Genomic DNA, 27,904 nt, shown 5'->3' with positions numbered 1-27,904 from the left:
ATTAGATTCAGGTAAGAATTTAGGGTATGACTAGGCCGACAAATGGCGAACCAGCCAATTATTCAGGTCCAGTCCAATCTCAACCACAATGAACTACTTCTGTGAGTCGACGAGCAAGCAGCTAAACACTTTTGATTTATGGCGCCTAGGCATATAGCTGACTTGACTCAGTTGAGAGCTCTGAAAATGGAGATCGAATCGAAACCAAGTGACGAGCTATCCAGATTCTTAGATTCCGGCATTTATGAACTACCGAATTCCAATGCCGTCTTCATCGACCCGGTTCGAATACTTAACCGATCCTACACTCGTTTTCGCGTATCTCCTTCGTCCTATTATTCCCGTTTCTTTGAATCCAAACACTCCGCTCAAGAACCTAATCTCTCCTCCAATCCTAAGAAGCGAAAACGAAAACCGAAGAAACAAACTCATTCACTCAATGAAAAAGAACAAGGCGCAGATAAGCGTCACCAGGTAAAATTTTTTAAAATTTGTTTTTAATTTCTTTTTGCCGTTCGGTTAATTTGTTTTATGATCGATTTAGGAGGTGAGGCCTTTATTGTTAAAGGCGCATGAATCTTTACTCGTATCAGCTGATTTTCCAGCGATTATGAGCAAAATAAGGAGTGATTTTTGTTCTTCAACGGAGCTAAGCGGCGGTGATGAAGAGCATTCTTTCGTTGAGCTTGGAAGAGTTTGGCAAGCTCCTCTGTATGATATAACTCTTGATTTTAAGTTTAGTAGACTGAAAAGCGAGACTGATAATGGAGGTTTGTTTAAAAGTCCTTGTTCACTGGTTTAGTGATTAACGTTCTGTATTTTTTATGAATTTTTTTGTTATTAGTTTCATATCTGTTTCAGAAAATGGAATCAATGAACGGAGAGTGCTTCCAGTTTTTAATAATTTAGTGGTTAACGACACGCCAGAAGAAGTGGAGGCTGAATTTCTGAACAGGCGTTATGTATTACCCAGCATGAGTCGTTTCTACATGGTGTGTTGATTTTCTTTCTTAAAATGCTTAAGATTAAGATATTTGAAACTTAGAATTCACGAGAATGGTTTAACTGTTATATCGTTTTGATTCTGTTGAAAATAGATTTCATATTCCAAATTGTCTCAGATTCTTTCTTATAATGTCTGATATGTTCTTATATGTTGTGTCCTTGATCATGTTGAAGTCGGATTTGGGGCAGATTCGCAATATAATACCCGGTAAATATTGCACATCAAGTCCATTCTCTTTAGGCTGCAACTTTACACACACATATATATATATGTATCATATTGCTTTAATTCATGTTGAGAGATTCCAACATGTTATCTGGTTCTTCGTTTATATTTTATTCTATTTGATATCATGCATCATTATTGGGTAAAAGTAACATAGAGGCCTTTGTATTAGGAGTCAGATTGCATTTTGCTTCTACTAAGAAAAAGGCAAATTAGTTCTTGTACGTTAGATCAAAGAGCAAAATGATATTTTTGTTAAAAATTTCATCAATTTCTGCTGTTAAAACTGGTCCTTGTACATAAGCATGAGGTACATATGGCACACCTTACGTCACTGTCTAGTTATTCTGTCGACCATGCTAATTTTTAATAGTACAAATGGATGCAATTTTTAACATGAAGGACCAATTTGCTCTTTGGTCTAATGTACAAGGACTAATTTGCTCGTTTTTTGAGTAGTGAGGGCAAAATACAATTTGACTCCTAGTATAGGGGTCTCTATGGTACTTTTACCCTTTCATTTGCCAAATTTTTCTTTAGCTGCCCTAAGAACCAGTGACACATAGAATTAAGATGAACATCGAATTCCTTTTTTTGTGCTTATGCAGCTGAATCTGATAGTGGTTTCAACCTTATAGTTATTGATCCTCCATGGGAAAACGGAAGTGCTCGTCAGAAATCAGTGTATGTAATCACATATTTCAATGTATCAAACACATCACTACTGCTTTTGACAGTTTATACCTTCCTGATCATATTTTTGTGAGTTTCTTCTTGTCAATATATTTTCACCTGTGTTTTTATTTCCCGATTGCTTCAGGTACCCAACATTACCAAACCGGTATTTCTTATCCCTTCCAATTAAGCAACTTACACACAGAGGGGGTGCACTTGTGGCCTTATGGGTGACAAATAGAGAGAAATTGCGTACCGTCATTGAGAAAGAGCTATTCCCTGCATGGGGAGTTAGATATGTGTCTACTATTTACTGGTTGAAGGTTACTCTCTCACCTTTTTTGTCTTTGTGTGTGTTTTGCACGAAGTTGAAACAATGCTGATTTGCAAATTATCATTTAAATTGGGTTTTGCTTGAGATTTTCAGGTGAAAGGGGACGGTTCATTGATCAGTGATCTTGACCTCTTTCATCATCGGCCATATGAATGTCTTCTCCTGGGATACTGTCAAGGAAAAGTAATAAACATAAGCTATGCATTATACATGCTTTTAATTGCTGGTTGCTCTTGACTAGATTATTTTTGTTGCTTACACTGTGGAACTTTTGCAGGAAATGGATTCAAATTGCCCTTCAGTATTTAGGTCGATAAAAGATGAACATATTATCATAAGCATTCCTGGAGGTTACTCGAGGAAACCCCCAATTGGAGGTATTATTTTATTGATGGACTACTTAAATAGTTCCCATAATATATGGTTGCAAGCATTTTTATTCTTTCACCATGCCATGGGAGATTTTCTTGACCAAAAATGAACTATTTTCTTAATATTTTCTTGGTAAAATATATCTTTTCTGGCCCTCTCAATATTGATATTGAGCAAATTAGTCCCTCTAAAAAAAAGTGGAGCAATTTAATCTCTGTCAATTTCTAAATTGAGCAACTAAAGACTAACCATTACGTTAATGTCAATTTTATATAATTTTGATTGGTATAATATCAAATGTACCCCTCAAAGTTTACACATTCTTTCAATTTGGTTTTGATTAGCCCACAAAATTTGTGTAAATTTGCAAATGTTGAGACTTGAGACTAAATTTGTTGAAACTTTTAGAACCAAGACTAAATTGACAAAATATGTAAACATTAAGGGCTAAATTTGTTATTATATCAATCAAAATTATGTACAATTGATGGAAGAAATTAACACTATGATTAATTATCCTTAATTGCTCACTTTCAAAATTGATAGGGATTAAATTGCTTCGACCTTTTTGAGAGGGATTAATTTGCTCAATATTGAAATTGAGAGGGACCGAAGAGATCTTTTACCTATTTTCTTCTTTCGTATATATCATCTGAGAAGGAGTTAATTCATTTTTTTTATGCTTATGAAGTAAATGCCTATGTTATTATGATAACCAACTTTTACATGCAACTCAGTGCTTTAATTCTCACTCATATTAACTCTTTTCTTTCTTTCCCTTTATAGAATTACTATTGGACCATGTTCCTGGAGTTAAACCTGCTCGATGTATTGAACTCTTTGCTAGAGAAATGTTAGGTGGGTGGGTTTCTTGGGGAAATGAACCACTTCACTTTCAGGACTCGAGATATTTTGAGACAGTGAATACATAGATTTTCCGGGGGAATGCCATCTTGTTGGAAACTACAAACTAAGGTCACCTGGCATATAGATTGCTTTGGTTCTAATGTCAAATCCCAAAGCTCACTATTCTAGCTTGGATGGCTGTTATTAACAGGTTGGCAGATACAATGAGCAAATTGAGCCTTTCAATTGAAGATAGAAGCTGTATATTACTATATTGTGCAACCAAGAAGCAGAAACTGGAACTCATATGTTTCTTTTAGTTGTCATTAGAGAACTTTGAATATTTTTATATCCAGATTTCGGAGGCATGTTGGCGATTGGGACACTGAATTTAATTGGGCCTTGTAAAAGGTTGAGGGGCAGATAGTGATTGCTCTCCTCTCCAGTTTGCTTTGAGTTGGACTGCTTCGATTTACTATGTTAGGCAAGAAAGGAACAGCAGATTCCTTGGGCTTCTGTATCTAGTACACAAAATTTTAAAGAATAGCCGGTGATATTCCAGGACGGTTACACGGAATTAGAAGCATTGCCGATTATCCTGTAAGTCATGCTCTGTGTATATTTGGTTAGTTAAATTCACTTCTGTTTTATGACATTTTGTGGTTTGTTTGTAAGTTGCAGAATTGTCTTCACTCTGGCAAGGTTACACCCTGATTCTCGATTCTATAATTCGGCTCATCCGAAAAAACTAGAGAAGTTTGTATGATATATTTTTTGTGCAACATCACGTGATGGTTGTTTATACCGAAAGAAAGAGACATAATGTGGCTGAAAGTAAAGCTGATGCAATGTTAATCTCTTCCATCTAATATAGCTTACGATAACATTTAATCAATCTTTTACATCTAACTTATTGAGAAGTTGATAAGTAGCCACTGCTCTCTGTACATCTCTTTTAGTTTTGAAAGGTCTCGGATGGAAAACAGGGATAGTATCTTTCCAATTAGGGGATGTAATGGAGTCGAGCCGAGCCTGAATACTGTCAAGCTCAAGCTTGAAGTTCAGAGTTTGAGACTCAGCTCAAGCTCAATTGAACTTTAAATTTGAGCTTGGCTCGAGATATAATCAAGCTACTCGAGCTATAGCTCGGTTCAATACTTAAGCTTAGGGTTAATAATATATATTAAGGGTGATAATGTAAATAATAATATAAAAATATGAAAAGCTCGATAAGGCTTGCTAGTATTCGAGTCGATTATTACTATGCTGAATTTTGGCTTGATTGATAGCTCGAGCTTGGCTCGGCTATTATTGAATAGAGCTTGAAGTTTTTTCGAGTGAACTCGAGTAGCTTGTGAGTACCATTGTCTCATTTAGACCCCTATTCTCAATGCATATAGTACAAACTTTGCCCTGAAGTTGTCCCCTTTGTCTAATCTTCCTAGTTCTTGTTCTGACCACTGCAACTTTTATTATTTTAGGAAGATTGTACTTCTTTCTAACGTTGTGTGCATCTTTTGGTGATCCACAGGTAACTAAATCAGCTCCTTTTGGTGGTAGACCTGGTATCCATTTTGTATCTTCGAGTCTAGTGTGAATTTATGGCCATGGACATTGAGATTTTGTCCTTCTTCGTTTATGTGATGCAATTAGGTAAGACAAAACTCTCGATAGGAGTACGAGAAAAAATCAAGAAGATAGTGAGATTTTATTCCCGGACTCATTTGGTTTTGCAGTTCTTGTTTTTCTTCAGTGGGAAAGAGCATTCCAAGCTTGTTTGATATCGTCCTTTGTCTGCAAGGTGAGCTTTGTAGAACATTTGTTAGTTCTCATCATAAAAAAAAAAGAGGCTGATGATGCATAATTATAAAATAGGAATGCATGGAAGTTGAAACTATACTAAGATGTAGATACCTTATTCCGGGGCATAATTATGATAAGCATATGCTACTGATATTCAAGTGTTGAATATAAGCATGTGTCTAACACGTGTAAATTTAGTTTTTGAATTAATTGCATTAGATATTCTCAAATTATTGACAGATTCTAAATTGATTTTGAAATTTCAAAACATGATTTAATTGTCTTTGAAGCATTAGTATCGTATTAATTAAGTTTTTCTGACAGTTTAGTCGTTAGTTTGGGCATTTCGGATTTAATGTAGATTATATTTAAAATATATGGATTAATTATACAAAGAAATTGACCTTGACATAATACTTTTGATTTTGTCTCAACCTACCTGATATATTTTCTTTTGCTACAAATCTAAGCCAAATATATATTATGAAATTTAAAAAATAATAAAAATATATAAAAGAAAGTATTTTTAAAATTAGATTATATGTTTTATATTATTTAAAAATTATGTTTTAGAATGTATATAAATAGTTAAAAATTAAAAAGAATATTTTAGCAGAATGAACATGATGAATTTTATCTATACTTGACCCAAAAATTTTAATTTAAAAATCACCATCTTAAATTTTGTATGTTCAATAATTAGTCTATTGCTTACAAGCTAACCAACACAAATTTAATTGAAAAATAATTAAAAATATTTTTTTGTTTAAAAAATAATGAATATTATTATGATGTTTTTTTTATTATAACTTTATATAAAATTTATAAAAATAATTTAAATTCAAAATAAATTCACACATTTGAACTTAAGACATCAAATTTCTTAAATCGTCAATTTTATTATTTCAATAAAAATTATTTGATTTTTACATAATTTTTTTATAAATATATTTTTTAATCATTTTAACATATCGTGAATGTATTAGAATTTAGTATTATTTTCTTTCTTATCAAATTGTTTGCATTTTTTACTAATTATTAAAATTAAAAAAAATCATTACTTAAATATTATTTTCTATTCTTTATTTTTCCCGGCATAAGGGGGTGTATCACAACACTAGTTTTAATTATTTGGGTGACTTTTGTAATGATTTTTGTAGTTAATTGATACGCTAGATAAAACTTTTTGATAATATTTTATCACTTTGAAAACTTTCGTAATATTTTTGATAACTTCGACTTATTATCCTTAATATGATTTACTATTTGATAAATATGATAATTTTTTGGAAAATTAAAATAAAATGCTGTGAAATGGAAGCCGAATTAGTTACGGCTCCAAGCCGGGTCTTATTCGGACAAATGGGCCAGCTCATTAAAAGTACGTGGCGTAATGTCGACGGTTTTAGTACTGGGATTATCCAATAAAAATATAATACGCAAAAAAACAAATCCTATAAACTGGTCTCAACGAATTACTTGATAGCTGCATCCTAAAAATCGGTTCGAACCGGGTTTAATCAATGATATATTTAATTTAGTGGTAAAAGTACCATAAAACTCCTATAATAGGAGTCAGATTGTATTTTAAACTATTTGTTCAAAAAATGAGCGAACTAGTAATTGTACATTAAATCAAAATAAAAATTAATTCTTCTGCTAAAAATTGATCTTTGTACATTATACGGATATACATGTGGCCCATTATATCATAGATAAAGTTTTTAACAAAAACAACTAATTTATTTTTTGATATAATGTATAGGAACTAATTTATCTATTTTAAATAGAGAGATAAAATATAATTTGACTCTTAATACTTTATTTAATCGATTTGGTTAAGTTAATTATATAAAGTTAGAGTATACTACTTAGCGAATTTTAATATATACATTATTTTTAATTTTTATAATATATAAAAATTTAATCACAATCCAATTTGAGTTTTATTTGTGCTTTATTTCTAGTACTTTGAGAAACAATAGAAAAAAAAGGGGTTTGGGTTAAATTGTAATATTAATCAAAACTTCATTTTTATTTTTAATCGGACCAACCATTTCTTTAATTTTCAATTCACTAGATTTGGTCAAAGTTGATTATGATGATTAATTTAATTTGATAAGCAATGAAAATAGGTCAACTTCTAGTTATGAGTGATATTTAAATTGGAAAGAAAATAAAGTTTTTAAATTTAACTAATTTAAGGGATAAGGTAATATTTTCAACTCGGTCCCTGAACATTTGACAAATTTTTTTAGAATTGGTTCATGTGATTGTCACCGGCCACGCACAAACGAAGCCAGTGCCTAATGCCCCGCTATTTGCTAGGTTAAAGTCTAAACCTCAATGGTACGAAACCGTGGTACATTGAGATTGTACAACATCAAAGTGCCATGTCGTCTTATTGTCAAAATTGAGAAAAAATTGTCAATTTATAGGACTAATTTGGGAAAATAATATTTAGGTCTAAATTGAAAAAAATTATCAAGTTTAGTGATTAAATGTTGCTTTATCCATTAATTCAATTGGTAAACTATAATTAAGATCCCTAAATTATTAGTAAGTTCACATTTTGATTATTCAATTTAAAAAAGTTATAAAATGATCATTAAACTATTTAAAAGTTTTGATTTAAGTCGTTGAACTATTCGTAAGTTTCGGATCCTTTCGATTTCTATATCACAAATAGACTTATTTAAATAATTGGGTTGTTAAGTTTTTTTTTAGAAAAACTCGATTGGTGTATTAGTACTCATCAACAAGTGAAAGAACATACTTTTGATAAAAGTTGATCTGACAGTTAATATTAGAGATTGAAAAAGAAAGTTGTTTAGATTTTGTAAATTCATGATATTCAAAGTTATTTTATGAAAAAGAATTTAAGTTGTAGAAGTGAAGGGAAAGAAAAGGTTTTAAGTAGTGTAGACGATGTAAATAGAGAAAGAGATACAATGATGATTTTAGCAGCTCAATGACTTATATGAAAATTTTTGAACAGCTTAATAGCCATTTTATAATTTTTTAAAATTAAATAATTAAAACGTAAATTTACTAATAATTTAGTTAGCTTCGATGTAGTTTACCCTAATCCAACCGATGAACCGGCTCATTGTCTAGTCTCACCAACCCAAGATGGGGAACCTTCATGAACTCGAATTCTTTCATATTTTTATATTGAGAAAAAAAAATCCATTATTTTGTGGGCATTTGATTCGCCATTTTCCGCAGTCATAAACCTTGGTTTAGGATAGAATATAGCGAAAATTTAGTGTTTAGAAAAAAAAAAAAAAAAAGAGAATCCATGGCGATTTCCTCAGATCCAAGTAAACCTTTCCTTTCCATTCATAAACTCTCTTTTAATCCACTTCACTTCTCTAGTCAAATTCAAATTCTAAATCCAACCCATTGATTATATCTTCAAATAATCAAAACCCAAATTTCCTTGCACAAAATTTGATCCAAATTTGTACCTTTTTTTTTGAAAGCAGCATGGAATCCGAACTCAAGGATTTGAATTCGAAACCGGCTAAGATCCAACAACCCGATACGACACATGACGACACTTCCTCCAAAGACGACCGCCCCTTACTCAAAGCCGACTCCTCATCCACCGCCGCCGCCGCCGCCAACATCCACGAGCTCGAGAAGAAATTCGCTGCTTACGTTCGTAACGACGTGTACGGTACCATGGGACGTGGAGAGCTCCCATTGAAGGAGAAAATCATGCTTGGGATCTCCCTCGTTACGTTGCTTCCCCTTCGAATCGTTTTTGGGATGTCCCTTGTGGTTGTATATTATTTGATTTGTAGAATTTGTACTATGTTCTCTGCCCCGAACCAGGAGGAGGAAGAAGAGGGTTATGCTCACTTGGGTGGGTGGCGGCGGGCCGTGATTGTCCGGTCGGGCCGGTTTCTCTCTAGGTCTTTGCTATTTGTGGTAGGATTTTATTGGATTACTGAAACTCATAAAGATTCAGCTAATACCAAAGAAAACTCAAAAACTGAGGTAATACCAAGTTCAATTTGATAGCTTTAAGGAGGATTTAAATGAAAAAAACTTCAAATTTTTAATGATTTTTTGTGTGATTTTTTATAGGGTACCCATCAATTAGAAGAGCAAGAAAGACCTGGGGCAATTGTATCTAATCATGTTTCATATTTAGATATCTTATATCATATGTCCTCTTCTTTTCCAAGCTTTGTTGCTAAGGTTTGTTTAACTTATCAGTCATTCTTTTATAGTTTTGATTATGTTATAAAAAGTTAAAATTTAAATTTTGCTGTTTTAAACTGATATGTTTCTGGTTTATTTGTTTGTTTTTCAATTGGAACCCTTGGATTTTATTTCTGAAGAGATCTGTGGCTAAAATTCCTCTAGTTGGTCTCATCAGGTGAGTTTGTGATTCGGTTGTAGTTTTTTTCATTATTGAACTTGATGAGAGGTTGGAGACCCTCTCAATATGTCAGGTATTATATTCTCGTGGTGTCTAGGTACCACTTGAGCTACTTTTGGTTCTCGGCATGGTCATGTGAACTTGCTAAGCTCTTGGCGTGACCATGCGAGTCACCCCGTTCAACAAAATCTTAGGGCTTAAACCGAGCAGAGACACATCGTGAATACAATACCTTAGGTTGATGTACCTGGCAGATCTCTCTATTATAGGGATCGGATCAAATTAGTCCCATACTATTAAAAAGAATCAAATAAGTTCAAATTTCAACAGATATTATTTAATGTTTTAAAAATGTCATTTGCTATTAACAAAGTTAATATTTTGAAAGTTTTTTTATGGATTTACAAATGGAATCTTTTGTTTGGAGTTGAACTGCAAATGGAAAAAAAAAATTTCATGTCATTTCTTAACAATAACTGTTAACTCTGTTACAATTTAGCCTTATTTGATTATTTTTAATAGTATAGAGATTAAATTGATGCATTTAGTAGTAGAGGGACTAATTTGATCCCCTCCTTATTTGATTATTTTTAATAGTATAGAGATTAAATGTTAACTCTGTTACAATTTAGTCTTTTATGGTTATTATCCGAATACATGCCTTTGTTTCGGAAAGAGTTGCATTCTTGCAATTTTTTTTATGGTTACGTATTTATTTGGTTCTGTTAGAATAGTGAATGATATTTTGGCTTGTTTGTTACAGCAAATGCCTTGGTTGTGTCTACGTTCAGCGAGAGTCAAAATCCTCAGACTTCAAAGGTGTTGCAGGTAGAACAAATATCAACTTCGAAACGTGCTCTTCGTCACATACTATTGATCAAAAGTACAATTCATAAACGGTATTTCTTTCAGGTGTTGTGACTGACAGAGTTCGTGAAGCTCATCATAATGGATCTGCTCCAATGATGTTGCTCTTTCCAGGTTAACTGTCGTTTTTGATCTGCTATGTACATTTGTATGTATGTACGTATTTATGTATGCCCATAGGTGATATTTCATAGTTGTTTGATTCGTATTTCTTTTGACAACAGAAGGAACTACAACCAATGGGGATTACCTTCTCTCGTTCAAGACCGGTGCTTTTTTGGCCGGAGCACCTGTGGTGCCTGTTATATTAAGGTATCCATACCAACGGTTTAGTCCAGCCTGGGATTCAATAACAGGGGTGAGTATTTCTCAAGCAAATTCAATATAGATTTTATAAATTTTGATAATAAATCTATTGGTCTAATTGTGAATTTCATCCCTCTATTTTACTAAAATTGATAAGTTAAGTCCCTCTGCTTTAATTCCTTGGATATAAATTTTTGAACTGCTGATTTTCAACTTAGTGATTCAATGGGAAGGTTTAACGATGTTATCCAATTGAACTACTCAGTTTTCTCAAAATACAAGGATCAAGTTCTTAATTTTCATAGAGGGATGAAATTCATAAATAGAGCAAAATTTATTTGTTCCTTTGATTAAGTAGCTATGTAATACATTGAAATTGTTATTAAGATGGAAGATTATAGGGAAAATATATAGCATGATTTATTTCTTCATGCAAGAAAACAATGAAATCATAGTGAATAAGTTTACCAGTTTTTTCCGTGCTGCTGCTAATGTTCTGTATGGTTCTCCGTAGGTGCGTCATGTTGTTTTTCTTCTATGCCAATTCGTAAATCACATGGAAGTGACGCACTTACCGACCTACTACCCCTCACAGCAAGAGAAGGACGATCCGAAACTATATGCTAATAATGTCCGAAGATTGATGGCAACCGAGGTATGCATATATCGAACTGTCTGATCGGATCATCAAATATTTGGTCATATTGATTGATTGTAGGCCCTCTTATATACTTCTCTTACCATCACTCTGCACAGTTACCATTACAGCTAAACTGGCCCTTGAGAAAATATCTATCTTAACCAACTAATGATAGATGTAAGTCCGTTGAGCCACATTTGATATTTCTTGTGCCTTGTAGTCACCAATATGCAGTAAAATGACCATAAAATCTTATGGTAACATGGCACACAATTAGTCGAATCATCAATCATGTTGATGCCAGTCTTTAACTCTCAGTTTAATTTTATGGTTGCAGGGTAATTTGATAATGTCAGATATAGGACTGGCCGAGAAGCGAATATATCATGCTGCTCTCAATGGTAATAATCGCCTGCCTAGTGTTTTGCATCAGAAAGACGATTGATAATTTCTTGGCCTTGCTCCCAAACAAATATCGAGTCTCAGTTAAGTTCCTTAGTTTACACCGGTATTTTCCATGAACGCACTGACTAAACCGTAGGGCTTGTTTCTCGTCACCATTTGCTGTTATATTGTAAACTTTATTCTTGGTACTTGTTGCCATTAGATAAAGATTATAAATACAGATTCAAATTTGCTTATAGAACTGAATTCATATATGCTACTCTTTTACATTTTTGTCTTAATATTCACGTATCTATGTGTATGTGTGTATATATATATATGCATGCATGCCACTTTTTTACATTTTTGTCTTAATATGCATACACGCATGCCACTCTTTTTACATTTGTCTTCATATGTATGCATGTATTCATGCATGCATCTCTTTAAATCATGTCTTTGAATTTTGATGTCTATTCATTTTCAGCTGCTATAAATCCAGGGAGTTAATTATGTTCAGTAGAGGAAGCTATAGTGCTTCGTCATTTAATCGCCTTTGCAGTCGACGAGCTGAGATTTTATAAGTCAATGGGGGCTTTCATCGGTTTGAATCATCTGTCAACTGTGTTATTCTGGTCTTTGGGCGTTATATCCACAACATATAACATTGCATGTATGATTTTCAGGTAGGTATGATGCTACGAGATCAATGTATCAGAAACGTTTGTATTATTATTAACATTGTCCTGCCAATACCATATTAGAGAAATCCATTAATTGCTTAACACTTTTGTTGATTCTATGGCTCTGCAAGTTTCCGACCACCAATTCGAGCTGATACATATCGTCCTTCCCCTTTTATCTTCCGCTCGAATCAACGAATTAAATCAATTACATTGTCTTAGAGACCAAAAGAAACACTTTGAAACAAGATTTTAACAACACATTAGTGTTACATGAGAACATACATCCCACAAGCTAAGACGACAAACACCGAAAAAAAAATCTCTAATTGCCGATGAATGTTTAAACCTGATTGGTTGTCTTACCGTTTCAATATGATACATTGTTTGATTTCTTCGAATCCCAAGGTGGGAAGCAGCCTCTTAAGGGTGATTGTAGGAGTAATGAGGACTTTTGCCGCATGGAAACTGAAGATAGGCAACTAAATGCGCATCTCAGCCTCCTTTTCTCACTATAGAAAGGTTGATAATTCGGATCGTGCCGCACGACCGAAGTCTTAAGGGCTTCGGGAAGAATGCAACTGCACATTGAACCTATTCTTGCAAGCCGATTTACCCATTTCGGGATGTGTTTCCCTGTCAACCTGTGACAAATATCCTTACAGAAATGGTTGCAGTTCTTGATGATCAAGTGATATGTATCTCCATGATACCTTGTCGAATTACGCTCCATGAATTCCCGTACTTTGATAGGATCCAACGATGTTGTCCCAATGAATATCGATTTTCGGAACTGGAAACCCGGGCACTGTCGTGGTTCGACCTCGAAAACACCACTTGTTGGGTAGTCATGAGCTCCAAATGCGTACTCCACACCGTGAACTATATAAGAATCCGGTTCGGATATCAGAGAAAGCTAAACCAGCTTGCATTGGATGGAGACGAGATAAGGACAGAAACAAAGCTTACCTTCCACACCGGAATGAAATATACCGAGGCCTGCCCAATAAAAGTAGCCATTCATAGGGGTTAAGTCATAGACGTTGAGATACACTGGTGCACAGCCCGGGTCAAAATTAGTTGGTTTCACCTTTTGGAAAAAACAACGAGATGCTGATTTCTTTTTCAAAATACGTGGCACCACCAGTTTCCATCCCTTCTTTTTCTCGAAATCCATATGTTCTTCAGAGATAAAACCAGACTCTGATTAATGCCTATACAACCTGGAGTAAATTACCCGATATTAGCTATATAATTCGAAGTAAAACTATCTCATAATCATCACAGAAACAAAAACAAGACAACAATGGGCACCAAAAACATAGCAACCACAATCGTTCCGTGTTGGCATTCGAACACGTTCATCGTCCTCGTAATGAAGTTTTGCAACAACTACCATCTTCGAAAAAGTAATTTTTTACCTAAGACAACTCATTGAGTTAATGCACCATAACAATACAATGGAGGTCTCAAACTCTCAGCCTCAAAAAAAAAAAAAAAGCTGCATATGAAATCCCTCATTCAACAACAAATATCAAGGATCGGAACCGGTTTGAAACACCGAAAAAAAGCTCATTGCCTAAGGGTTTATTTATCCTTTCAAGAGTCCGAAGGTATGGATTTTGCTAGTAAAAGTACCATGGAGGCCTTTATACTAGGAGTTCGTATTGCATTTCGCTCCTTCTACTAAAAAAGAAGGCAAATTTGTCATTGTACGTTAAATTAAAGAGTAAATTGATCTTCTTGTTAAAAATTACATCCATTTTAATTGTTAAAAATTGGTTTATGTACGTTAGTGTTAGCATGAGGTACGTATGGCACACCACTTGTCGCTGTTTGATTATTTTGTCAACTATGTCATTTTTCAACAGTAGAAATAGATGAAACTTTTAACAAAAAAGACCAGTTTACTCTTTAATCTAACAGATAATAATTAATTTGCCCATTTTTTAAGTAGAGGGACCAAAAGGTAATCTGACACTTAATATAGGGGTCTCCATGGAATTTTACCCATTTTGCTCTACAAGGAAGTAATTGAACAAGTAATATGACATAAAAAAATGATTAATTTTGCTAGACTTCCATAATGGTTAGCAACTATCTTTAATTCTTTATCATCAACGTATTGAATTAATTTTACAATATATATTTATACAAACTTAAAAGATAATGAACACCAACCACCCTAAATTCCAATCATTTAAGTAGTCAAAACCAAACTAAAATATATATAATAAAATGGTTAACATATGCCTATAGTCCCTCTACTTTTCAAAATTTTGAAATTTAGTCCTTGTACTTGTATTTTTAGGAATTTTTTTTTTCAATATGTTAAAAAAAGTTAACAACTTAATAATTACACCTGAATTTTAAAATCCTATAAGTAAAGATGCTAAATTTCTAATTTTTGAAAAGATGATTATAGGCACATTTTAACCTAATAAAATCCATCATACTAACATCATTGCTAGCTAATTAAACCCTAAATTTTATATGAAACTACACAGATAATGGAGATTAAGGGGAAACTAAAAGGGAAAAAAAAAGAAAGAAAAAGAAACCGAATAAAGCATGATCCATAATATAAACAAAAATGGCAACTCTCTTTTTTTGTAGCAGTAAATTTAACTATCAAGTCCTACATTCTACAAATTCATTTAACAAAAACACTAATCTTTTCAACATAATAATTAAAAAGAATCAATTGCATATAAAGAGGGAATTTCACTTCAGATCTACTAAAATGTTGAGAAAAAAAAGAAATTAAATTAAACAAAAATATTAACAGTGTTAATAGATCAAACAGATTTAAACCCAGAACTTTAATCAATAATCCCATAAAGAAAAATGCATCTTTTTTTAAAGGAAAAAAAAAGAATGGGAAATGAGAGAGGAAGAGAGCTTACAGATTTAGAGAAGAAAAAAAGGCCATTAAGCAGTGACCCAATGAAGAGAAAATTCGCCATTAAAGAATCGAAGCGAGCTTGCATTGAACAAAAGGCTTCATTTTTCTTTTTAGGGTGAAAAAATCAAAAGAAGAAGAAAGATTGTTCACAAAAAGACGAAATGTTAAGCTTGGAGAGCATATATTCAAAACTGGAAGCTTTTTTTTAAGCATTATTAAAGAAGTAGACGCAAAGGCCAAAGCTAGATATATTATTTCTTTCTTTCTTTCTTTTTTAAATTTTTTCTGTGTTTATTTCTTTCTCTTTTCTTTTCTATTTTAAGGTAAATTAAATTTAAGTTCACCAAATTATTAGTAAATTTATGTTTTATTCATTTAACTTCAAAAGGTTACAAAATAGATATTGAACTATTTGAAAGTTTTCATTTAAGTCCCTAAGTTATTCGAAAGTTTTTACCTAAGTTATTGGGTTTTAAGTATTTTTTTGAAAGAAAAAGTCTGGCTAACGGGTTTCAAGCAATAATTTGATAATCAATAAGGTGGATCGATACCCATTGACAAGTAGAAGAACATACCTTAGATTCAAGTTGGTTTGATGATCACTGTCAAAGATTAGAGAAAAAAAGTTGTTTAGATTTTGGTTCGCAGATTCGTGGCGTTCAAAGTTGTTTCATGGAAAAAAAATTGAACTATAGAAGAGAAGGGGGAAAAGAACTTTCAATTGGTATAAATGGTGCCAGTAGAGAAAGCCATACAACAGTGATTTTAATAACCTAGTGACTTCAATGAAAAATTTTGAATAATTCAGTGACCATTTTGTAACTTTTTTTAAGTTGAGTGACCAAAACGTAAATTTATTAATAGTTTAGTAACCTTAGCTGTAGTTTACCATTTATTTTATTTATTAGTTTACTACTTTTATTATTATTTGGTTCAAAAACAATTCCAGTTTTTAGAATTAGATTGATGATTAAATTGGTTAAGTAATTAATTCTTGTTTCGATTGATTTGATCACCTATTCAATTTTAACTAATTAAGTTATTAAAAAAGTAGTAAAATTTTAAATATATATATAAACTGGGTTATTTATTTATTTATTTATTATCTTGATTCATATCAGTTTACAATTCAATTGATTCTCTCATTTAGTCCAGATTGGTGTACTAGCAGATTTTTTGATCGATTGATCCAATTTCAACAACTATGTTTTTCCAATTTCTCTCCTTTACTCCATATCAATGTACCGGTCGATTCTTTAATGGATTGGCCCAGTTTTAACAGCTATACTTTTAAAAAAATAAAATAGAAATAAAAATCTATGTATCAAATAATAATTTTAATATATATTTTAAAATTCAAAAATTAAATAAATAAAAATATTTATCATCACTTTAACTTTTTTCTATTATTAAAAATGATATTAACAGTACACATAAATTTAATTCCAAATTCAATCCAATTTGATACAATTATTTAATTCTACTAGATTTATCAAGCATAACAATTTTTATTTTATTATGATATAATGTTTTCTTGAGTTCAAATGATTGATTGTAATAAATTGGCATAATATTATGATGCCATCAATAATGGATAATTAAAATATTATTACAACACCATTGCTAAAAAGGGACAAAAGATACAGTAGTGGGCAAGAGACCCTCTTTTCATAGCCAAGACATATGTGAAACGACAAGTTTGTCTTAACGCATCAAAGCTACGGAGAGTAGGGTGAGTTCAGAGGTGATGGATGTAGGGGCGAAGCTAAGAATTCAGTATTGAGGGAGCTGAAATAAAACTTTAAAATTTAGAGGGGTAAAAATAAAAATTTTATCTTAAAAAGTTTAAATTGAATATTTAATAATTAAGAGGGACTAAAATTATTATTAATTCACTTAATTAGAGACATCAAGGCCCCTGCTTGCCATTGCTTATGCCCTTAAATGGATATTAATTATATCCGTAATTGCTTCACACTGCTCCAAGCCACTCATGTTTTCTTTAGTAAGATTTTTCAATTTTTAATATTACGAAATTATGTCAATTGAGTCTTAGTTCGATTGACATTAGTATTATTGTCAGTCTAAGAGGATGTGGGCTTAAGTGACTGAAGCGCATTATCCTCCTATTTAAGGGGTGAGGAGAAGTTATGGATAATTCTAGACATTATATTAATGAGACGAGATGAAATTTGATCATCAACATTTTTTTTAAATTTTAAACATGATAGACTACATGTCAATCCATATATATTTCATGCTTTTTTTTTTTAAAGAACATTGAGTTATTTTGTTATATTTTATTTAAATATTTTTATAATTATTTTAAATTTTTTGTTAATGTGACGACATATAAGACAAATAAAATCATGTCAACATGAAGCACATGTAGATTGTCACACAAGTTGTCACGCCGAAATCACTAAAAAAATTAATATTTTAATCAATATTTTCATTAAAAAAAAGATAATTTAATTATTTAAAAAATTTTAATTATCAAATTAAACTAAAAAAACTAAATTTATAAAAAAAAAGTAAAAACAACAAGATTTTTTTGGGGACAAACAAGGAGACAGAGAGGTAAAACAAGATGAAGAAATTCACCTTTGTATTCTTTTAAGACTACTCCATTATTGTTCAAACTAAGCCAGCCTTTGTTATTGAATCATGTGGACTGTGGCACATGCCCCTCTAATCATTACTTCTATTTGAATTTCAAATATAAATTCCTACCAAAACAATAATTTGAAAAAGGAATTTCCAATAATTTTGAAATTGATTGGGATTATATTACGAGAAATTAGTTTGATTCATAGACAGTAAGATTATCGGTAGAGGTGAATTTTTAATTTTTAGGTAAAATAAAAATATAAAATTTTGAAGGGAATAAATTTTTTTAAATTTTTTTGGAGGCTAAGGTGTGATTTTATCGTATATAATCATACATTTTGAAATTATATTGTTATGTTTATGAATATTAGAGTTCGAGCTTTGTCGATGTTTAAACTTATTTTTCGGGTTTAATATTTTTGTTTAAATTCTCTTAAATTTAAACTTAGACGAGTAGTAGTTTGGCCCTTAAATAGGTTTAGTTATAATAATAAAAAAAGATTAAAATATATTCTAAGTCATTGTGCTCTTCATACATTTAGAATTTAGTTCACCTACTTTTATTTTCAATAATTTAATCCTCGCATTTTTTTCAGATTTAGAAACTCAGAGTCTAATTATTAACATTGATAAAATTCTTTTATTAAATTCTTAAAATGTCATTTTGTTGATTATATGACTACTAAGTGAGTTTTTTTTTATATTTTAAAATAACCCATCAATAATTTTAAGAATAAATTTAATAATATTAAGAATTAAACTTGAATTTTTAAATTAAAAAAATAAAAAAATTAATTTTAAATATACGAAAAATATAACAAAATTTAATAAAAAATATAAAAAACTTGAAAGATATTTTAACGTAAAAAATAATATATACACTAATTACCTCAAAAGTAGATTTTTCTCCCCACTAATTATCTCCACTTTTTGCCTAATTTAAAAGTAACATTAAACAACTTGGTGGAAAAACTTTGGACTTCGTAAAAAAAACAACCTTCAATCTTTAGGTTAAATTTTTTTATTAGTTCCTGTACTTTGTGAAAGTTGTAATTTTAGTCTCTGTACTTTAATTTGATCAATTTTAGTCTTTGTACTTTTTGAATTAGTTGATTTTAGTCCGATAGAAACAACTAAATTATTTTGGTTAAATTCAATTATTAGTCTTATACTATGCATACAGTTATAGATTTAATCTATATTCTTTAATTAGATCATTCTAAGTTCTTATATTTTTTGAATTTTAAAATTTCGATCTTGACACAAATGACAGTTGTTAATCAATTAACTGGATTTTTAGTGAGTACTATGTGAAAATAACAAGCTGACATTGTATTACACATATGCAGGGGAGAATTTAGAGGGGCGAGCAGGGGTCTTGGCCCCCTCAAATGGAAAAGTGTCTTTTAGTCACCTAATAAATTACAAAATTAAAAGTTATCATGTGGTAAAATCGTACTTTGACTCCTCAAAATGAAAATATTTATATTTAGTCCCTTCAAAAGTGATGAAATCATAAGTTAATACAAGATAAAATTGCACTTTAACCTCACAAAAAAGTTATAGTTCAATTCCTCCCCTTTAAAAAAAAATTCTGAATTCGTCCTTGCAAATATGATAATATGTTTGATACATCAGAATTCGAAAATAATAAAACTTAACTTAATAAATTTACAATCATCATTTGGTGAAAATAGAATTTTAAAATTTGAAAAATACAGGAACTAAAAATGATCAAAATTAAAATATAAGGATTAAATCCATAATTTTTGTAAAATACAAAGACTAATATTAGAATTTAAAGTAATCTTTATTAGGGTTTTTATAAATATACATATATATATTCCAAACATAGTTGTGGGACAAGAATTCAAGTATATTTAAGTTAGAAAATCTACACTTAAAGTAAAACAATCTACAAAGAATAAAAAAATTATGTCTTAACCCCAACATTGAGCACCTAATTTTGCATCCTTTTGTCGGCAGATGAAACGTCGCCGTCACAAGTGAAAAATCACAATGAACCCATTGAGTTGAAATGAGCCCATGCATCCTGAAATTCCAAAGAATAATTCGAAACTAATCGGTAAATCTCAAATAGTCTAACTTGAATTACAAGACTCGAATTAACCAAAACTTAAAATGATTTTACCCAAAATTTACATAGCTAAATGATTTGAACCCGAAAAGATACAAACATAAACTAATCTAAAAATTTTAAAATCTGAATTTCTCATGTATTCATAATATACTATAATTTTCAAATTGGTCCTTATATATTTTTAGTCAAAAATGGTAGCTAAATTTTTAGTTTTATCACAATTTATTCTTAAAACTATGTTAACCAATAAGAATAAACATGACACGTGATATATTCTTATTAATATTGTACATTTTTTTTGACTAAAATAAAATGAAGCTGATAATTTAGAGACAATTTCTCAATAAAAAAATATTTTAAGAATCAATATGAAAATGAGATATAATTTAGAAGAAAAAACAAGGGCTGGCCTAAGAAGAGCTAACAATTGACAAATCTATATGCCATTGTCCTAATAGGAAGACATGTTGGTCAGCAACATTGTATGAAATTTCAACTTGTCTTAGCTTGGACATTGTTTGTAGTACAATAATAGATCATATTAGACAAATTTGGTAGGCCAGCAACTGCACCATAGCCAAATTCCAAAGCTTTACTTCTCTTGATACAAATTACAAATTTAATTCAGATTAAATCGAATATAATAAATTAATAATTTAAATAAAAAATTAATTTTAATCTAAAACAGTTAAAATTTAAAATGATTTAGATAAAAAATTTAAAATGACCTAAACTTGATATTATATAATGCGAAAAAACTTAATTTTTAAACTTAAATGATTCGTTGAAAGAAACCGAACATTAAAACTTTCAAACTCAAAGTAACCCAAAAATTATAAAATTCCGAATTAATCATACACTGATAAATCTAATCCAAACCTAACCTGACCTGTCTATTTGACAATTGTATCGATACGTGGATAAATATTTGTACAGGAAATCATAATATTACCTGTAGAACATCAAAGACAATTTGTGCAATGTATTTTTGATCTGAGGCAGCACCTTTTTGTTGTAGTTTATCTGGATGTAGACACAATAGAGCTTTTTGATATGATCTTTTCACTGCAGGTCCTTCAATTATGTCCATGAGAGGCACTGGCTTCCAACCACTATTAGGCCAAAGAATCTGTGGGTTTGCAATGCAACCATTGTTAGTCTTTCGAAGGCAAAAGGCAAGTTCTTTAGATTTGCCTCAAATTTAGAATATGATCTATACCGGAAATGATCAAAAATTTTGAACGATTCGAGTAAATAAAACTCGAAATAACTTGAAATTACTTAAACGTAAGATGATCTTAAAAAAATCCTAGAAGCAAACTTGAATGACCTTAACCCAAAAGTACTCAACCTTGAATAGCATAAATCTGAAACAACTTGAATTTGAAATGATCAAGATCTAAAACTTGTCTAAACTCACAATGACTTGAACCTAAAATAGCCCGAAAATTTTAAAAATTTGATTTTAGCTGGCCTAAATTGACCTATTGTAAAACCAACCTGACTCGCCTAATTGACAAAGCTTGTGTTCCCTTACGAATGATTGTCCTTTATCAACTATATTATTGAGTATTTCTTTTAATTTGCTTCATACGGTACGTAACATTCCTTGGGGACAATACTTTTATTTGTATCCAAAAATCTAATTCAATTAATTTGAATATGATCCAATTTCATTTGACTGTAAAAGATAATATTCCTATCCGATCAATCAAAACCTAAAATAATCGGAACTCAAAATGGTCTAAACACGTAACTTAAAATATCTTGAAAATAGAACCTAATATGAACTGACCCTAACTCCAAAATAACTTAAATGCAAGAAAACCTGAACTTAAAATAACCCAAAATTTTTATAATCTAAATTGATACAATCTACAACCGACCCGACGCGGCCAATTGAGCTAATAATAACTGAAGTTGGATCCATTGATACTTACATATTGCAAGGTTGACAACAGTGAACGGATGTTTCCTTGTTTCCCATTTGACCATTGCTGTATTTTAGCATCAATGGACTGCATTAAATAATGTAAGAGGCTGAAAAGTGTTAAGCAAAATGGGAGTTCTTTTTATATAAATTTTTTGCTTTTGAATTTGACAATTAGATCTATTTTGGCATTTGTATTTTTTTTTGTCCTTGAACTTGATAACTAGATCCCTTTTGGTCCCTAAACTTGGATTCTGTTAAGATTTGATGATGTGATCGATGTTACTGGAACATGATCAGATAGATCAAGAATTGATCGATATAACATTCTAAATAAAGGGGATGAACCAATTGACTCGAAAATTGCTTGAAATTGGTAAAAATTAAAAACAGGACAAAAATCGATAGTTAAACAAATTGAATCAGTTTAATAAAAAAATTAATTTTTTTTTTAAATTTTAAAGTTGAATCAGTTGAACTGGTTGAATAAGGAACCGATGGTATGATCTGTTCAACCACTAATTAGATTATTAAAACATTGAATGTAACACTGTGGGTTGTACTACATCATTAAACTTTTATATTTTTTATGTTTAGGGACCAAAATAGATCTAGTTGTCAAGTTCAAGGGCCCAAAATTATATTATCCTTAATTATAACAGCATTTTACATTACCTTGATTTCTTCCGGATCAATACCAAAATCTGGGAAAATTTTCTCTTCTGGTGTTAGGTCTTCAATCTGTTCTTAAACCAAAATAGGCATCTCATTAGGGTTCAACCAAAATCATAATATAAAAAAGAAAACCTACATGCTTTAATGGCTAATTAGATTCATCAATTGAACAGTTCGAATCGGTTTTAAGAGTTGCATCAATCTGGATGGGGTTTATTAAGGTTTTAAAGTTTTCATGTCATTTCAGTTTTTGCATATTTTGGATCGAGTCAATTTTAAGTTCAGATCATTTTGATTATAAATTATTTTGGGTTCGATTCATTTGAATTTGAAGTTTGAGTTTTTTTGTTGGATTGTTTCAGTTTTGGGTTATTTTAAGTTTTTCTGTTTTGGTTATTTCAAGTTTGAATTAATTGAGTTTAAATTAATTTAAATCCAAATTGAATAAGTTTGAGTTATTAAGTTTTTAAGATTAAATTAAGTTACATCGAAATTATATTAAATATTGCTATGGAAATGGATAGGTGACATACCGAAAAGTTGTCCTCGGATGATTTTGCTGGATCTTCGATAACAGTGTTGAAGCCATTAGAAACTGATGCCAATAAAGTAAGTAGATAATTAAATTCCAAAATTGATAATCGAATCAGTTTCACCACTGCTTTTCAACTCAATTAATTTGTTTGGTTTAAGCTTTATATTATTAAAAAGAATTAAATAAGATGAAATTGAAATATTTATTGTTTATAAATAATAAAAATTAAAATTTTTTTATTTATAATTTAATTCTAAACAAAATATTTTATTTACAAAACCATAAAAATATTTTCAAAATATAGCTTTATTTGATTCTTTCTGGTAAACTGTAGTAGAGGTCACTCAATTATAACATCTTCTTTTTTTTTCCTTTTTTTTTTTTACTTTTTGGTGACCCAACTATAAAAAATTATAAAATGGTCATCTAATTATTAATATATTTTTTTTATCACTTAATTATAAAATGTTACAAAATGGTCAGCCAACTATTTAAATTTGTATTCTTTGGTCACTAGCTGGCTAATTTAAAGTTGAAAACATCAAAAAATTCACGATAGTTGAGTGACCAAAAAAGACAAAATTAAAGACTTGAGTGATCGTTTTGTAACTTTTATAGTTGGGTCACTACTAATGTAGTTTACCCATTTTTATTAATAGTATAAGAACTAAATTGTTTCATTTAATTGTAAGATTAACTTGATTTGGTCCCTATAATAGAGGGATCTGCCAACCAAATTCACCTTTCCAAAACCAACATGCATAAAGTAGTAGAAGAATCAGATAAACTGACCATGATCTATTAATGAACCATTGTTGTTCATTTGTGCTTCACCTTTACTCATATGATCTGCAATGGGAACTTGGGAAGATGGTTTCTTCTCTTCCGTTGTAGGCATATGAATTTTCACTTCATTTTCATTCATTTGAAGATGATTTGGTTCGTTCTCTGGCTTTGGTGAAGCATCTTGGTTGAAAATTTCGATGAATTCTTTGACCTTTCCTCTAACTTTGCTTTTCCCATTATCCCATGAGTTCCTAGGAGAACCTTTTGCTCTTGTTGTAATGGCTTCTATATTGTTGGAACTGACCCTTTTTGTAGTATTTGGTTTCTTGATGTTTTCATCATCTAGAATTTCATGCAATATCTTGGTCATCTCATCTGCATTATGTACGAAAACAGTATGAAAAATCAATTCTAACTCAAATTTGAATTCAAATGTGATTCTATTCAATTTGATCATAAAATATTAAAAACTTAAATTAAATAACCAGAACTCAAAATAATCTGAACTAGAAATAATCAGAACCTAGAATGATTTAAATCTAAACGAATTAAACCCAAAATTTTGAAAAAAATCCATATTAGGACTCTAAAATTTTAAAAATTTTAAGTAGTCCCCAAAACATAATAGCATGTTCTATTGTTATCAACCAACCCAATACAAAAATGAACGAAACCTAAATAATAAATTTGAGACGACTAAAACCTATAATGACCCAAATCTAAATAAATTGAACTTAAATATTCGACTAGGATAAAAATAAAATATCTTGAATTAATAAATCAAAATGACCTAAACTCTAATATCATTCCCAAATGGACTCAAAACTACCTTTTACTACTGTTATATTGGCTTCCATATTGATGTTTTCAACATCTAGAATTTCATATAACTTCTTTGAACTCTTCTTAGAAATGTCTTTTGTTCCATCATATCTATTCATCTCATCATTGCCTGCACAATGTAGAATAAAACAGTATAAGAAAGAGCACATAACCACCAAAATGCATCATATGGGTATAATTAGGGATTTCAATTTAAACTTAAAAATTCTATTTAATTAATTTAAATTCGAACTTGTTTCAATTCAATTCGATAAAAAAATTTAAATAATTCGAATTCGTTGAATTCAAAATAAAAATTATTTAAATCTAGAATAACCCAAAACAAAATGACATAAACTATAAAAAAAAAGTCTATAATTTTAACTAGCTGAACCCAAAATAAAATAAATCTATAATCACCTAAGCCAAAATGATTAAAATAAGGGTAAATTATACTAAAAGTCATTAAATTATTAATAAGTTTTGGTTACTTTGTTTAAAAAAATTACAAAATAGCTATTAAATTATTTGAAAGTTTTCATTTAAGTCACTGAACTGTTTGAAAATTTTTATTTAAATCACTGGACTGTTAATTTTTTTAAAAGTCCGACTAACAAGTTCCAAGTAATGATATGATGATCAGTATGGTAGGTTAGTACCGATCAACAAGTAGAAGAATATATCTTAGATTCAAGTCGATTTGAAGACAAGTGCCGGAGATCAAAGAAAAAATATTTAGATTTTGGTTTGTAAATTTGTGACATTCAAAATTGTTTCGCGAAAAAAATTGAACTGTAGAAAGAAGGGAAATAAGAACTTTTGATTGGCATAGGTAGTGCGAATAGAGAAGCCTACGCAACAATGATTTTAATGGTCCAATGACTTAAATAAAAACTTTTAAATAGTTTAGTGATTATTTTATAATTTTTTAAAATTTAGTGACCAAAACATAAACTTACTAATAATTTAGTAAGATTTGGTATAGTTTACCATTAAAACAAATAAAATCGAAATAATTTAAATAAGTTAATCATAATGTCAAATCCAAACTTAAAAAACTTAAATGATCCGAATCCAAAATTCTGAAAAGAATTAAGTTCATCCGTTCCTTGTTGGTCTTCATGTAAAAGCAATTCGAGAGTTTTAAGCTGAGGCCGAGAAAGGGATCGATCCTCTTCCTTAATAGATCGAACTCTTTCTCCGTCTCCATTTCTCGAATCAATTCTAAAAGATTTAGCATTCGCCGATGTTCTATCACCGGAGACGAACTCATTATCCAATCTGCTATTGCATGTCACCCATCCCTTTAAACTTGAGCATCTCTGCAATTTGTCGCCATTGTTGGAGATCTTAGAACCATTTGAATCTTCGACTGAATTGCTTTTTGTTTCATGATCGTGCTTGGTGGCGTAATAGCTTAAGCTATTTGAAGCTTTAACCTTGTTCTGTGGAGAGCCAGATGCTGGGAGGTCAATTCCTTTGTTCAAAAGGCTGGGGAAAATCAAAATGGCAGCAAAAAAAGTAAGCCATGGGAGTAAATAGAGCACGAGCTTCATGTCAAATTTTGTTGAAAAGTAGTAAAAGGTTAATTTTGATTTTGGTCACTCTAATATGGTCAAATTTATAATTTAATCCTTATAAATTTGTTTAAAAAATAAGGTTAAAATGTGTCATAAATCCCTGTACGCTTTCAAATTTTGGAATTTAGTTCAAATGCTTATATTTCTAGGAATTTAGTCCCCTCGATTTTGTCCTTGGTCAAATGGTACAATTCCTATTTTAGGCCCTCTAAAATATAAAAAATTAAATTTAAATATTTTTAGCTTTGGCCTATGGTAGTAAGCAATGAAGTAGCAAAAGGTTCAGCTATGGATAATCATAATTTTTTAATTTCTATTCTAAAAATCATCTAAACACTAAGGTTGGAGTCGGTTTTAGATTTTTTGATTTTTTTTTCTCCACCCTAAGCATGGGCAACATTAGAAGGGACAAGCAGGACCTGACCCTAAAATAAATAATTTATATTTTAACTTCACTAAAATTTAAAAATTTAAAAATTTAAAAATTAATACATAATAAAATTACATTTTAACCCTTTTAAAATGATAAAATTATGATTTAATTTTTCTAAAAATCATAAAATTTTAAGCTTGTAATAAAAAAAATTACATTTCAACTCTCCTAAAAAAAATTAATTTAATTTCAATCCTCAACAAAAATTTCCTAGCTTCTAAGGGTGAATTTAGGGGCAGGTAAAGAACTTGGCCCCCAAATGAAAGTCATGTAATTTAGTCTCTTTATGAATGATGAAAATGTAAGTTAATATATGGTGAAATTGTACCTTGGTCCTCTAAAAATAAAAAAATTATATTTGAGCTGTTAAAATTTTAGAATTCACTAAATTTTTTTTTGTGTTCGCCCCTGCTAGCTTCACGCCAGGCGCTAAGCAATATAACAAAATGAAAGCCGAAAAAGAAAAAGGTGAGAACCGAACCTGAACCGACTAGGCAATGAAGTAGCAAAAGGCTCCGCCATGGATGGTGGTGCAAAAGGATCCTTCATTTCATATTTCCTCGGCGAAGGACTCAAACACCGATCATTATTCCCACCAAAAATATCATTAAAGAAATCAGCATTCGAGTGCCTCCGCTGGTTCATCCCTTCTTCACCGCCGAACACTGGTTTTTCACTTGAACCGGACAACCATGGATTCTTCGACGATGCAGAAAAAGATATTTCATCACTTGAACCGAATGAAGATGATGATGAAGATGATGAATCCCTGTTTTCACTAAAACGACGTCGTGTCTCGTGCATCGACGATCTCCTCCTCGGCGGACCGCCGAAGACGTCATTAAAGTCTATATCTGAGCTTAAAGCGACACCGTTTTGTTCTTTATGTGAAAATCTTTGCATCTTCAAATGCTTTACAAACTGTCAAATTTTGCAGAGGAAAACTGATGAAACGAATGAAAATTGTTTTATAAGGGCCAAAAAGGGAAAAGG

At 30.8% G+C, this 27,904-nt stretch overlaps 4 protein-coding genes across 19 annotated transcripts; 2 read left to right on the top strand and 2 right to left on the bottom strand.

Annotated features, from left to right (window-relative positions):
- Positions 1–5,544, top strand: LOC107938901 (methyltransferase-like protein 2). Of its 13 annotated transcripts, none has more exons than XR_005928220.1 (12): positions 1–474; positions 545–770; positions 862–992; positions 1,180–1,213; positions 1,840–1,915; positions 2,052–2,229; positions 2,334–2,423; positions 2,518–2,617; positions 3,399–3,587; positions 3,670–4,058; positions 4,990–5,111; positions 5,195–5,544. XR_005928220.1 is itself a non-coding variant. In XM_041114762.1 (9 exons), the coding sequence occupies exons 1-9, from the start codon at positions 139–141 to the stop codon at positions 3,542–3,544; spliced, it is 1,317 nt and encodes a 438-aa protein (XP_040970696.1). In that variant the 5' UTR covers positions 1–138; the 3' UTR covers positions 3,545–5,544. The 13 variants fall into 13 exon arrangements, 1 of the variants encoding a protein (XP_040970696.1); XR_005928223.1 differs by adding an exon at positions 4,140–4,160 and having other exon boundaries at positions 3,399–4,058; XR_005928228.1 differs by having other exon boundaries at positions 1,870–1,915; positions 3,399–4,058.
- A 2,809-nt stretch (positions 5,545–8,353) lies between these two features.
- LOC107938915 (lysophospholipid acyltransferase LPEAT1) lies at positions 8,354–12,636 on the top strand. 3 transcript variants are annotated; one of them, XM_016872170.2, is made up of 9 exons: positions 8,354–9,266; positions 9,357–9,470; positions 9,614–9,651; positions 10,418–10,482; positions 10,567–10,635; positions 10,746–10,879; positions 11,342–11,482; positions 11,805–11,868; positions 12,339–12,636. In XM_016872170.2, exons 1-9 carry the CDS (start codon positions 8,751–8,753, stop codon positions 12,359–12,361), a joined length of 1,164 nt encoding a protein of 387 aa, XP_016727659.1. In that variant the 5' UTR covers positions 8,354–8,750; the 3' UTR covers positions 12,362–12,636. The 3 variants fall into 3 exon arrangements, with proteins under 3 accessions (XP_016727659.1, XP_040970695.1, XP_016727660.1); XM_041114761.1 differs by having other exon boundaries at positions 11,805–12,636; XM_016872171.2 differs by lacking the exons at positions 11,805–11,868; positions 12,339–12,636 and adding an exon at positions 11,584–11,755.
- Positions 12,564–15,742, bottom strand: LOC107938916 (deSI-like protein At4g17486). The gene is made up of 3 exons (XM_016872172.2): positions 15,441–15,742; positions 13,504–13,757; positions 12,564–13,416 (listed from the first exon to the last, which is right to left on the bottom strand). The coding sequence occupies exons 2-3, from the start codon at positions 13,709–13,711 to the stop codon at positions 12,905–12,907; spliced, it is 720 nt and encodes a 239-aa protein (XP_016727661.1). The 5' UTR covers positions 13,712–13,757; positions 15,441–15,742; the 3' UTR covers positions 12,564–12,904.
- A 4,098-nt stretch (positions 15,743–19,840) lies between these two features.
- Positions 19,841–27,883, bottom strand: LOC107938895 (J domain-containing protein required for chloroplast accumulation response 1). Of its 2 annotated transcripts, none has more exons than XM_016872144.2 (9): positions 27,393–27,883; positions 26,007–26,389; positions 24,906–25,028; positions 24,083–24,451; positions 23,289–23,350; positions 22,756–22,821; positions 22,091–22,168; positions 21,103–21,279; positions 19,841–20,102 (listed from the first exon to the last, which is right to left on the bottom strand). In XM_016872144.2, exons 1-9 carry the CDS (start codon positions 27,812–27,814, stop codon positions 20,064–20,066), a joined length of 1,719 nt encoding a protein of 572 aa, XP_016727633.1. In that variant the 5' UTR covers positions 27,815–27,883; the 3' UTR covers positions 19,841–20,063. The 2 variants fall into 2 exon arrangements, with proteins under 2 accessions (XP_016727633.1, XP_016727634.1); XM_016872145.2 differs by having other exon boundaries at positions 22,091–22,147; positions 27,393–27,861.
- Between the last annotated feature and the right edge of the window lie 21 nt (positions 27,884–27,904).

Source organism: Gossypium hirsutum, chromosome A06 (assembly GCF_007990345.1).
Source record: "Gossypium hirsutum isolate 1008001.06 chromosome A06, Gossypium_hirsutum_v2.1, whole genome shotgun sequence".
Taxonomy (NCBI): Eukaryota; Viridiplantae; Streptophyta; class Magnoliopsida; order Malvales; family Malvaceae; genus Gossypium; species Gossypium hirsutum.
This window is presented reverse-complemented; position numbering and strand designations above follow the sequence as displayed.